This window comes from Pyrus communis, chromosome 4, assembly GCF_963583255.1.
Source record: "Pyrus communis chromosome 4, drPyrComm1.1, whole genome shotgun sequence".
Taxonomy (NCBI): domain Eukaryota; kingdom Viridiplantae; phylum Streptophyta; class Magnoliopsida; order Rosales; family Rosaceae; genus Pyrus; species Pyrus communis.
In genome coordinates, this window is record NC_084806.1 from 4000398 (window position 1) to 4013336 (window position 12939).

The 12939-nt window shown below is 37.6% G+C and overlaps 2 protein-coding genes across 2 annotated transcripts; one reads left to right on the top strand and one right to left on the bottom strand.

The window, feature by feature from the left end:
- The first annotated feature begins 409 nt into the window (after positions 1 to 409).
- LOC137732065 (expansin-A10) lies at positions 410 to 2409 on the top strand. The gene is made up of 4 exons (XM_068471360.1): positions 410 to 453; positions 594 to 730; positions 829 to 1141; positions 1586 to 2409. Coding segments are annotated over exons 1-4 (759 nt in total). The 5' UTR covers positions 410 to 451; the 3' UTR covers positions 1893 to 2409.
- A 1358-nt stretch (positions 2410 to 3767) lies between these two features.
- On the bottom strand, positions 3768 to 7729 carry LOC137732514 (agamous-like MADS-box protein AGL30). Its single transcript, XM_068471836.1, has 11 exons — positions 7477 to 7729; positions 6913 to 6972; positions 6805 to 6823; positions 6604 to 6668; positions 6504 to 6519; positions 6308 to 6369; positions 6087 to 6183; positions 5557 to 5604; positions 5329 to 5456; positions 4726 to 5089; positions 3768 to 4328 (listed from the first exon to the last, which is right to left on the bottom strand). Exons 1-11 carry the CDS (start codon positions 7659 to 7661, stop codon positions 4317 to 4319), a joined length of 1056 nt encoding a protein of 351 aa, XP_068327937.1. The 5' UTR covers positions 7662 to 7729; the 3' UTR covers positions 3768 to 4316.
- Between the last annotated feature and the right edge of the window lie 5210 nt (positions 7730 to 12939).

The window sequence follows — 12939 nt, forward strand, 5'->3', positions numbered from 1 at the left end:
AGCAGAGAGAAGCATAAAGGAGGGAAAAGGGTATTTGCAGCAAATGGGCAATGCTTGCATGCGAGGATATGGATTCTATAGAATCATCATCTGTCAAACCCCCAAAAAAGGGCCATCTCTCATTTGCATTTGGGAAATTTCCCCCACAAAACCACACGCTTTGTCCTTCAAAACTGCCCTTCCACCTCAAAAGGTCGTGTTTTTAACTATTTCAAAACCAGTTAGCCCCCTAGCAGTTTATGGTCCCCTCTAAAAAACTTAACAGAAAATTAATATTTTTTTTAAAAAAGTCTGTCAGTGACCCACTGGTCATGGTGGCTAAACAACCCTACCCCTTACCCCCAAAGTTCTATATAATCCCCCCAAACCCCCTCCCACATTCCTCACTCATCTGCCTCCTCGCATTTCCTCTCCCCTGTTTTTTTCCAAATCTCATTCGTTTCCAATCCAAATGTAATAATCTTGTCCTCTCTCTCTCTCTCTCTCTCTCTCTCTCTCTCTCTCTCTCTCTCATTTCCCTTTTTAGTTAGAAATAACAAACAAAATGATGCATTGTTACATAAAATGCTGAATGGTTTTACTTATGTGTGCAGGAAAATGGCTTTTCCATCTGGGTTTTTCTTGGTGGGTATTCTTGCAATGTTGGTGGCCTCTGCGCATGCTTACGGCGGAGGGTGGGTTAACGCTCGCGCCACTTTCTACGGCGGCGGTGACGCTTCTGGCACAATGGGTATGCACCAAAACTAAAAAAGATTCCATTTTTACTTCCTGTTATCAAATTTAAGCACTCTCTGACCTATGTGAATTTTTGGGATTTTGTTTCTGAAGGCGGAGCTTGTGGGTACGGCAACCTCTACAGCCAGGGGTACGGAACCAACACGGCGGCCCTGAGCACTGCTCTGTTCAACAATGGGCTGGGGTGCGGATCTTGCTACGAGATTAGGTGTGTGAACGACCCCAAGTGGTGCCTGCCCGGCTCCATTGTGGTCACCGCCACCAATTTCTGCCCGCCAAACAACGCCCTCCCCAACAATGCCGGCGGCTGGTGCAACCCTCCCCAGCACCACTTCGACCTCTCTCAGCCTATCTTCCAGCACATTGCCCAATACAAAGCCGGAGTTGTGCCTGTGTCCTACAGAAGGTAAAACCTACTGAAATTTCAACGTTTCATAGATAAAGATCCAAACTTTATCCCAAAAAATCACTAATTTTGTTGTGGGTTATTTCTGAAAATTGCTAATTTTTTTGGCAGTTTTAACAAAAAGCTACGGTACTATTTAATTTAACGAAAAATCATATTTTTACACTAAAAAATCAATTCTGATATCATTCACTTATCTTTTATTTTGTTTTTATCATTAAAACTTAAAGTTTTCAAATCATTTTCATTAGTTTTGTTAATTTTTTTGAATTTTAACAAAATCCAGACTTTTAAATGAAAAGGGCATTAAAGGAATTTCACAACGAAAATTTTGTTTGGAGAATGACATGCATATGGATGGGGGATTTTTTTTTTTTTTTGCCCCTTAATGAGTCACAGAAGTTTGGAATACTTTTCTAATTTTATTTTGTTGGGGGTTTGTAGGGTACCCTGCAGGAGAAGGGGAGGCATCAGATTCACAATCAACGGTCACTCCTACTTCAACCTGGTCCTCATCACAAACGTTGGTGGTGCCGGTGATGTGCACTCTGTTTCCATCAAGGGGTCCAGATCCGGCTGGCAAGCAATGTCCAGAAACTGGGGGCAAAACTGGCAATCCAACAGCTACCTCAACGGCCAAGCCCTCTCTTTCAAGGTCACAACCAGTGACGGCCGTACTGTTGTGTCGTACAATGCTGCCCCAGCCGGGTGGTCCTTTGGGCAGACCTACAGTGGTGCCCAATTCCGCTAGGTCACCCCCCACCCCGCCATCTAATTTACCCTCTATCCTTACCCATTTCCTAGGTCATTAAATATATATACTGAGTATTAAATCTTAATTAAGATTAGTATGACTCTTAAGTGTACTAAGATATTAGTTAGTATTCTGAGTCGTTGAGTCAAGGTCGTTGGCCTCTGCGGTCAAAAGTGAGAAGGGCTTATTTTAAAAGGGCTCTCTCCCATCAAATTTTAATTTTTAAGTTATATGTGTCTTAGGTGTAGGGTACCCTACCATCTTTGGGAACTCTGACTCCTTCTTGGGTATTGTATTTTTTACTTCTGCGGTAATTGTAAAAGCGGAAGTTGGCAGAGGTTGTGGACTTTGACCACCCGCCATTCGCATTCTGGCTTGCTTTGGAGGGGCATTGTTGTAAATCTGCCGAGGCTGATCAGTAATTCAGTATTGTCCTTGGTTGTTATATTTGAATATTGAAGACTAAATGTAAATTTTCCATTTTCTACTAAGTAATGGATTTGCTAATTTATTATTCCTTGCTTCCCATTTATTTCTCCTTTAACAAACAATCAATTATTTTTTATCTAATTTGTGCTTTTTTCAATATAATAATTCGGACAGAGATCTAATCTGGACTGTTGGGGGCGTAAAGATTAATCAATTCAAACCACTAAAACTCGAATTCGACCGTCTTTATTAACTCATCCCGCTAACGTACTTCACACAAACAAAAAATTCTGATTTTTCTTTCACATAAATTAAGAGCTCCAATTTTTTTTTGCACATAAAAATATGGGTTACACCAGTTGATTAGAGTTTTGTGTGCTCGTAGCACTCAATTCAAACTATGGAAATGAGAGAAAAACCATGAATCTATGGGTACGGGCCTGCTATCTATAATCAACACGGGTAGCAAATAGTGAATCTAACCCAACCAAACAGCCTAAACCAAAAGGGCCAACATAAGACATAACGTCATGATATTTAGAGAGGAAATCTAGTAGGAAAGCATGATTACGTAGCTCGCTAGCTGGTTAGCCACTCACAAGGAGTAATATTATCATTCACTGAGAATTTGTAACTACGTGAGGCGGATGGTACCCTAACGTAAGAGGGCACATTCCGTTGTGAGTGTGACCCGATCAATCATGCGGTTAGGCTGCCCTACTGAGATACTTTCTTCTATCCTTTACATTACAGCCCCCCAAAACAAGATACAGTAAACCAAAGTTATTTCACAAGACATGAGATTAACAACCGTAAATCTAGCTATTTTCACAAGGCAAATATAATAAATCTGTGACCAGAAATTTTGAGTGGTGGGACTGATAATTTGGTTGGTGTTGTACAACGTTACATGAATTGGAGTAAAAAATCTTCCGTAAAGATTTCATCTTAAAATTTCGATGTCTCGTCCATTGTCCCCTTGCTTTCCATGTCCCTTTCAAAATAGATTGCCTCAAAGATTCATACCAGTTAGCAACAAAAGACTTACCACAGAGAAAACCTACGCAGGAAACTCCACATAAAGGAAACTTTTTTTTGTGTGGTTCCAGTTAAATGTTTTGCAGTGTGTATCGACACTCGACAGACAGCAACATGGAATTGTAGCGGTTCATGTGTATTGAATAGAACACGTATACTTTTATATCAATAAAACATTCCCGTACTTACTAATATACATGAGACTCACATGCAATGATAGCGGTCAATATGTATTTTTGGATTCTAGACTTTAATTTCTAGTTTATAATTTTCACGCTTTAAAAAGTGTAAACCGAAACCATGTCCCTCCAGGGACGTCTGTAAAATTGGCACGAACGAAGAAGAGAAGATTTAGCATGGCCTTTTGCACGTGTAGGACATTATTCTGCAGATAGTTGCCTTGTGGTTCCAACTGATGTTTTCCAGTGTCTAAGACAGCAACAAGAAATAGTGGACATTAATTTACACACAAAAAAAATGGAATTGTAATTTTTTTTTCCCAATATGTTATGTTTTTTGTATATTGTTATATGTACTTTTATTTACAGCTCAGATTACTGAGAGGGGAAGCAAGGGAAGGCAATGTCCTAAACTGCCGCTAGAAAACTTGACAGCCAAGACATGGGGGTGAGGAGGGAGCAAAAAAAACTCAACCGAACACCTATATTTCTATATATAATGAACGTATAATTGATCTCTCGTTGGAGGTTTGGTGCTTCATTCTTCGGGCATCAGCACCGTCGTTCCTTCCGCAAGGGTACTAATGACTATGACAGGGCCGTTTATGCGTTGAACCTGCGCTGTACACTCGGTGGTTGCCTTATATTTTACCACGACAAAAAAATATATAATGACCACAAAAACCTTGATGGATGAGTAGGTTTTTCAAGCATTCGAGCAGATTTCTCCAGCAACTCCCCATCGGTGGATGAACGACAAAATCACCCATGGACTTCAGTTTGTCTGCTGCATCAAGCAAAAGAGATGGTTTCAATACAATACAGAGAAGTAAACCTTTGAATTAGTATGACAAAATATTGCAAATTTGCAATACAGAGAATGTACTTCAGTTTGTCAACGGAATACAGAAATGCTTTCTAAGGTAGAATAAGTCAGGTTACGCAACGGGGAGGAAAACAATTGACTCTGCAGTTTATCTCCAAAGAAAAATAAATTGAACTACATTTTAGCTGAATGGACAATCACATTACAGTATAATATACATAGAGAAAGCAATATTATAAAATGCAATGTCTAGTTTTCATGCAAGGTAATTTGCTACTTCAGCCATATACAGCAAAGGAAGCCATGCTAGTAACAAGCAAGAAAAATTAATTGAGAAGATCTGGGAAGAAAAACTGACCTGGGAATATAAATGCTCGTCAAACATGGTAACCGCACAAGGACCAGATGTAGAAGCCCAACTATGCTGAGTAGGGTAAAACTCAGGTCTAGGAGCTTCAAAGCTTCCATTAACATGATACTCAACAGGGTTTTCTTGAGGACTCATTTCTGCCGGTGGTTGGAATTTCGTATCAGTCATCATATTAAGATTGTACGGCAGATAGGGAAATTGCCCACCCAGCTGTAGCCTCAGTGGTGCGGTTCTGCTCAAGTCATTAAGAATACCGTTTTCTTGTTCAGAAGTTGAAATCTCTGGACTTTTTCCTGTGCCAAGGTAACCGGAATAACTCCCAAAGGAGGAACTTGCTGAGCATTCCATGTCCCTATGACAGGAAATTCTTCCAGTGAGTAACACTTACAAGATAAAGCAATCCACCATTAGATGAATTTCACAGTTTTTTTTAATTAACAAAGAAATAGATGAAGGAGCCATTTAATGTTCTATGTTATAATGAACTTCATCTCATCATAGAACATGTTGCTTTTCTTTTCAACTATATTTTCATCTTACACAACAAAACTTCCTAGGAGAGCTAGTATGTACTTCTGAACAATCACCCACCTATGCGGAAGCAAGGTCGTGTCCTCAGGTAAAACCATATGTCGGCTTTCATTAGTAGGAATCCATGACAAAGGTTGGAACTGTTGCTCAGCATTCATGCTGAAGGGTATATGCAACCCATTTTGGAACTGCAAGATGAGAACCATAAAGATATTATGTTTGCCAATATCAGTAAGTAAATAACACCTTAAAAAAGTTTCTTGTAACAGAAAAGAAGCAATGCTTTACCTGACTAGTGCATTCTAACGACATAATTTGCTGCTTTTGTAAATTTTCCTGCCAATGGAAAATTAGATTGCATAGTATCAAGAGGTGCAGTAGCATCAGAACTAAAGGTAGCACAAGGTCACTTGAAAACTACAGAGAAAGGATACTCAGAAAATTATACACTCCTCATTTGTATGTAATTGTCAACGCTTTCTTGCTAAAACTCCAATGATGTCATACTCACTACTATTCACATACATTCCCAAATTTAATAAGTAATCAAATTCTAAATTGCTACAGTCTAAGGCAGTACATCGTTTCCGCAACTTCCAATTATCAGTGGTAACATTTCAGTAGCATATAATATTGGAGAGCTAGGCCAATTACAATAATCAGATAATTTTAAAAAATTTTAAAATTTTGAACCAGACAATGAGAACACTTCATAGTTTCGACCCTGTCAAGCGCAAGAATTCTAACATCGGGCGGGTATATACACTAAATTTCTTCATATGAAACCTATTTAACCTACACTTGGATGCAGAGGATACCTTATGTGTTCGAATCTGGTTAAGCGATTCTCTAAGTGAATCTTCCATTTGGCCCAACTGTTCTACACTGTTGATCTTATCAGGGCTAGTCCAGCAGCTGCAGAATTCAAGATTGGAAAAGCATTTGTTTAAGGGGGCATATACCATAGTAAAATTTCACTGGAACATAAATTAATGAAACGTAAAATATGGCTCTCCAACCCAAATTTTCAGGTATTCACCTTAGTCTCTTTTTTATTTCGGAAAGTTGGGCTTGCAATAAGCTAGACTGGTTACTCAGGTCCTGTCGAAAAGAGAGAGAGAGAGAGAGAGAGAGCGAGAGAGAGGAATATAAAAAGCATGCAACAATGAAAAGTTAAAGACCAAGAGACTCGAATGGTGAAATATCACACTGGAAATATGGGTTTGCATTCTTACCTCAATCGTTTGAGAACTGAAACAAAAAGAAAAGAAAACATATTAATTGTAATTCCATGATTTCTGACAAAATTTTAACCCCGTGTGTTAGCTTGTGTACCTTGTACCCAAAAATTCTTGTATATTAACATCATGATCCAACTTCTTGAATGTTTTCTTCAGTGCCTACACTTTCAACAAGAAAACAGAAAATTAAGTAAGAGACAGCAGTAGTAGTATCTAGGTAATATCCGAAAAGAAAAAAAAAAGAGAACAATAACATCATTAATAAATAAATACAAGGTTATCAAAGGGGACTCACTTCAAGGCTTTCCAATTTCCTGTTAGAATCCAAAGAAAATAAATTTAGATAGGATACTTTGAAACTTAAATTCAGATACATGATTGTTTCTTTGAGCGAAGAAATTACCTTTTAGCTCTTTCCTGTGGAGTAAGCTGAGCAAACTTCGCTATAACCTCTTCGATGCTACTAAACTCAACAAGATAAAAGAAAAGGCCGAGTTACTGATGACAATGGTGATTGATTCCCAGCGAAAGGTTATATTCTTACAGACGGATGCACACAAAACAAAAGTTCATAGACACTTGATGATATAAATGCAAGTGCATTATCGTCATACAGCCCCCGTTACCAATATGCCAAAGATACTAACCTCCATTTAAGAATAGAGCAATCAGATTTGTTCAGAATTAACAGAAAACAATTAAAACATTAGGGTAGGTCACGTGATCTAAAGAATTCTAAGTTCCTTACTAATTCTTTACTAATGAATTAAGGTGCCTTACACATGAAACATATCCCCCCAAATCAACTGCTTCAATTAACTAAAAAGCTTAATCTGATAAACCTGCATAGTTTTCAAACGCAAACACAAAAACCTTGTGCGCGTCTTTACATACCATCATCTAAACAGGCTATAAATTCTTTAATTTGTTACTATATTAGAATGAATGTACAGTTGTAGATACATACCTGCGTTTGCCACTGCACAAAGAAGGTTTTCCAGTCGGCGAAAACATGAGAAGGACAATGTCAATGTCGCAAAGTATAGATAATTCATTAGCCTTTTTCATGATGCCGTTCTTCCTTTTAGCATATGTTGCTTGACGCCCATTTGTATTCTCCAACCTCTTAATCTTTAGCTTTACCCTTCCCATCCTGCACTTTCGACCGCGAATCTTAAGCTTGAACTCCCCTTCTTTGACAGTCCAAAATATCGAAAAGCCTACCCCAAACACAAAAACCAATCATTTCTTCATCACAATATATCCAACCACACCTAGTTCAATGTCCTAACTCACATAATTCAGCAACCAATTTAAAACTCTAAACAAATATTAGCAAGATATGAACATGCTACCGAAAGTTTGCAAATTTATCAACGCTAATCACCAAATTAAATCTTACATAATCAGGGGTGATTAAAATTGCATTAAGCCCAGATAAGAAAACCAAGATTCAACAAAATCCCAATTGAGAATTGGAGCTAAAAATCGAAAGACAATACCTTTTCCGAGAATCAGAGACTTGTGGAAGATATTTGAGAAAAATAAGGCATAAATAGTAAAAGGCAAAAGGGATATCTAAAAAAACACAAAAAATGGAAACTCACCCTGAAGAGGAAATGAAACAGGGGAGTTTTTAGAAAAATATAATCCAAACGTCGGAAAATGTCGGAACACAGGGGGGGGGGGGGAGAGAGAGAGAGAGAGCCAACAGGGAGGAGATTCAAAAGGCAGAGAGAGAGAGACGGAGAGAGAAAAAGAGAAGGGTGTGTGTGAGCTTACATATAGCTTTGCATAACACGACCGGGTGACCGGAAAATTCGGGTAAACGAAATTAGCGGGAGAATCGGAAACGTCGGAAATTCCCAAACCAACCAACCAACCAAAAGCAATTTCTTTTAATTTTGTGTCTCCATCGCCCTCCTCCTTCCTCCTCCGACTCTGTCCTCTGATGGCACGCAGGTTTCTGTTTTTCCAACATGTTTTTCCGGGTCGTCGTCAGTCGGTGGGTTTTGGAATTTAAATTTTGTGCAATGACTTTTTTGCCCTTGCCTTCCCTCACATTTTGATACAGAAGATAATGGCTTTATGGCCATTTTGAAAAGAAGATGGATTATCTGCCCTCCTATTTCCAAACTCTCTTTGTATTTTTTCGTGATATATGGTCACGGTTAAGCCACGTCAATATTTTATATTAATTTTTTATATAAATAATAAAACAAAAAGTAATAGGAATATAAAATGTTAACGTAGCTTAACTGTGACTACATAAACAGAAGGACATAAGGAGAGTAGAGTATGGAAATGAAAGGGTAGACAATCCACCTCCTTTTGAAAAACAACTAAATGGTGGGAAATCGTTTAATTATGCAGTTATCTACGTATGATTATTCAATTCAATGAAATTAATTGTAATACTCGCCAGATTGAAGGTGAATATTTGTAAATAAAGTCCAAATTATTTTTATTCACTCAAATTTTGCCAGCATCAATATAAAATTTGGCTAAGATAAGAAAAAAAAAATATTATTAGCACTTTAAAATTCTTCTTTTATATTTTAAAATTTTAATATTTTAAAGAAAATACACTTAAAAAGAGTGCAAAATGATTTTTTTTTTTTTTTAAATGCAAACAACAGTTTCCTCCCTGAAAAATAACGTTTGTTTTATCATTAGATTTGTTTTTTTGCAGAATCCAATCAAGAAAATTTTAATTCACCATATTAGATGATCTTCAACAATTTTGTTAATTTTTTTCTAGTTTAACATATGAACAGTGTTGAAAACTACTTTATAATTTTTCATCTCTAAAACGTCTCTATGTTAATCAATTTTGAATATTTTATTATTAAAAATTTATTCTATTTAATATTTTTTATCATGGAAAAAACTCAATCTACTAATTTTCTAGAACCATCTTCTCTCTTTTCTTTTCTCCTTGACTCATCGGTCCACATATCAATTTTATATTATTAACTTTTTAACATTTAGCATTGAACAACGGCTTTATAAACTTAAAAGCAATTGTTCACTTGCTACTAGTTGACGATTTTTTTTTCCAGAAAACTACCCGGATGATCAGGCAGGGAGGTCGACGGCTGGCGGGGGGGTTGGACCGGAGATGGCCTAGGGCCCCACAATTTTGTAATTTGCTTTTCTATCCATGTCGGCAGGTTTCTAGCCACACATTAGCAAAAAAATAGAAAATATTTTGGGTTGTGGTACGGTCGGTCATGTAAACAGCAAGTACCGTCAGGCTTATTGGATGGTTGGTTGGGGGGTCGGATCGCGGTGGGGTGTTAGGTCTGGTCAGGTAGCAGCCAGGGTCGTCTTTGATATTTTGGGCTGTATCCGAATTTAATTAAAATACCCCCTTTATTATTTCAAAAAATCATAGAATATAATCATTCAGAGTTCAATAATCAATATTCAAACTTAATTGAAATCAACATCTCACTTATATTAATTGAATAATTTTCAATTATCATGAAATCATGATTCAGGGTTCATCCATAAAACAATAGAGTACGACTGAAAGAGAGATACAGAAGTGCTCATGTTTGTTGAAGAAAGTAATACACAAGTTAGGTTTTTATCGTTTAAAAAAATGTAAGAAAGTAATACACATGTTTTTTATTGCTCGAGAAAAGTAAAAAATTAGGGTAAATGACAAAAAACTACCTTAACTATTGATGTCACGACACTTTCATACCTTATCTTTTAAAATTGACAATGTCATACCTCATCTTACGAATTTGTGCCAATGTTAGACCTCCGTCAGTTTTTATGTTAATTTCTCTGTTAAGTGTTGACGTGGCTAGAGACGGGACCTATTTTTTATTAAAAAATAAATTAAATATTAAAAATAAAAAATAAAAAACAAAAACAAAAAACCAAAAAAACCCCATCAACCTGTGTCCCCCTTCCTCAGATCCCCTTCTTTCTCACCCAACCCTCTCTCTCTTCTCTCTCCCTACAACCTGCATCCCTAAAATCCCAAAACCCTGAAAACCTTCCCACCCGACCTGTAATGCTTCACCCTAACCTGCCATTTTGCAGGCCAGGGCACACCAGCACTAGCGACCCTGCCACCTGTGACATCGTGCACAGCCCCTTGGGGTTCGTGATCGTCTCAACGAAATAGCATCTCGACGACGCCAATTCCGCCCCCGTTGTCGAGGTTGCGGCGGAAGAGCTCGCATAACGGGTAGTAGTTGTAGATTCAGAACCCGTAGTTCATCCCTACAGCGAAGCAGGCTTGGTCTTGGTTAAAGCAGACATGGAAGAGCGATAGAGGCGAGCAGGGCGCCAGTGGGGCAAACTCCGGGGGCGAGGAGGATAAGGGAATGTTGTGGAGGTTGTGGCTAGAGTTAGGGTTTGGGGGCGATTGGGGGTCGTGGTTGTTATCGCTGGAGTCAATGCTAGGTGTAAGGTTGTCGTCGGTGGGATCGGAGAGGAAGTTTGAGGGAGGGACGAGTGGGAAAGGTTTCAGGGTTTTGGGATTTTAAGGATGCAAGTTGCAGGGAGAGAAAAGAGAAAGAGGAGAGAGGAGAAAGAGAGAGAGGGTTGGGTGGGAAAGAAGGGGATATGGGGAGGGGGACACGGGTTGATGGATTTTTTTTGGTTTTTTGTTTTTAAATTTTTAATATTTAATTAATTTTTTAATAAAAAATGGGTCCCGTCTTTAGCAACGTCAGCACTTAAAGGAGAAATTAACAGAAAAACTGACGGATGTCTGATATTGGCACAAAATTGTAAGATGAGGTATGACATTGTCAATTTTAAAAGATGAGCTATGAAAGTGTCGTGACATCAATAGTTAGGGTAGTTTTTTGTAATTTACCCAAAAAAAATTAATATATTAAGCGTATGCTTCACTTAATCAATTGTAATATAGATAAAATCATAAGATGATGATTTTTCTTTTTAGTTAAAATTTTTTTATTAGAACTTAAATGTAATATATAGGAGGATCAAAAATTTTGGGGCACTCAGAAATTTGGGGCCTTGTGCCCTGTGCTTGTGCACACCACCACCACCCCCTCTAGCAGTAGTGACGAGTCATAGTGGTCAAGTGGCTACTGGTGTGGTGTGGCAAAGATTGATTCAACACACTAAATATGTGGTTTAGACGATAGATAGATACGATAAAGAGAAAAAAAGAGGGTAAAATTGATTCAACACACTAAATATGTGGTTTAGACGACAGATATGACCATTTTGAAAAATTCATTGAATGCATTGTTCACCCGAGTTTTGGAATAACAAGCTTATTTTTATACTGCTTCGGTGACTTCATTTCACCCTCAATCGAAAAAACCTAGCTTTAGCATGTTTATCAAACGCTAAAACGTTTCGGAAAAAAAAACAAAAATCAAACACTAAAAAGTCCTCAGTTTTTTTTTTGTTTATCAAACCTAGCTTTACGCTCCGTCTATCCAATTGTGAAGAAAACGTGAAAGTGTGAATTGTTGTTTTTAAAAAAAATTTCCTTTACGAGTTGATGGATTTGATGTTTACTGTACTGCCTACATATATACTTGTCTAAGTATGGTTCGTCATACTTGCATAGCAATCTTAAAGCTACAGAAAGAAAGCATGGAAAGCACAATGGAACAAGGTTCAGCAGCTTCATCACAAAATGAAAGTGAAATTGTTCGGCCTTCAATATATTATCACCCAAGCATTTGGAGGGATCAATTCATCAATTATGACGACTCTCAAGAAATTGTAATTATAATTCATCATCATGCGTGTATGAAGATTTCAATATTTTCTATCGCATGTACATTGCAATTTTATTTAACATTTTGTAACACAAATTGTTAACATATATAATTTTTACAAGAGAACGTTAGTTACATTATTTTTTTGTCATTTTATTAATTATTTTGTTTTGGCAGAGGACTTGTGCCGACATTCAACACCAAGTTGAGCAACTCAAAGAAGCAGTGAGGAGAAAATATTCACAACTATTGCATGTGACTTTTCACATCAACTTAAGTTAATTGATATTATTCAGCGCCTTGGCGTGGCATACCATTTTGAGAGAGAAATCGAAGAAGCACTGGATAATCTGCATGCTACAATATTTGACTACCACGGCGACAATTATGGCGATCTATATAATGTTGCTCTTGGTTTTCGGATACCACGACAACATGGATATAACGCTCCATGTGGTAGGTGAACAAAGATTACTATGTATGCATGTGAAGAGAAACTTCAGTAGATGGCAACTCTCACTAATCTCAATTTTCTTAATTTGCGAAAAAATATCTTACAAACGACATGTTTGTCCTAATTTTTCTCCTGACATGTCATGGACCACGGACTAATATTATTTTCTTTTTCTTAGCAGCTATATTCAACAAGTTCAAAGATGATGAGAATGGTAGTTTCAAGGAAAGCTTGACTGATGACCTGTCGG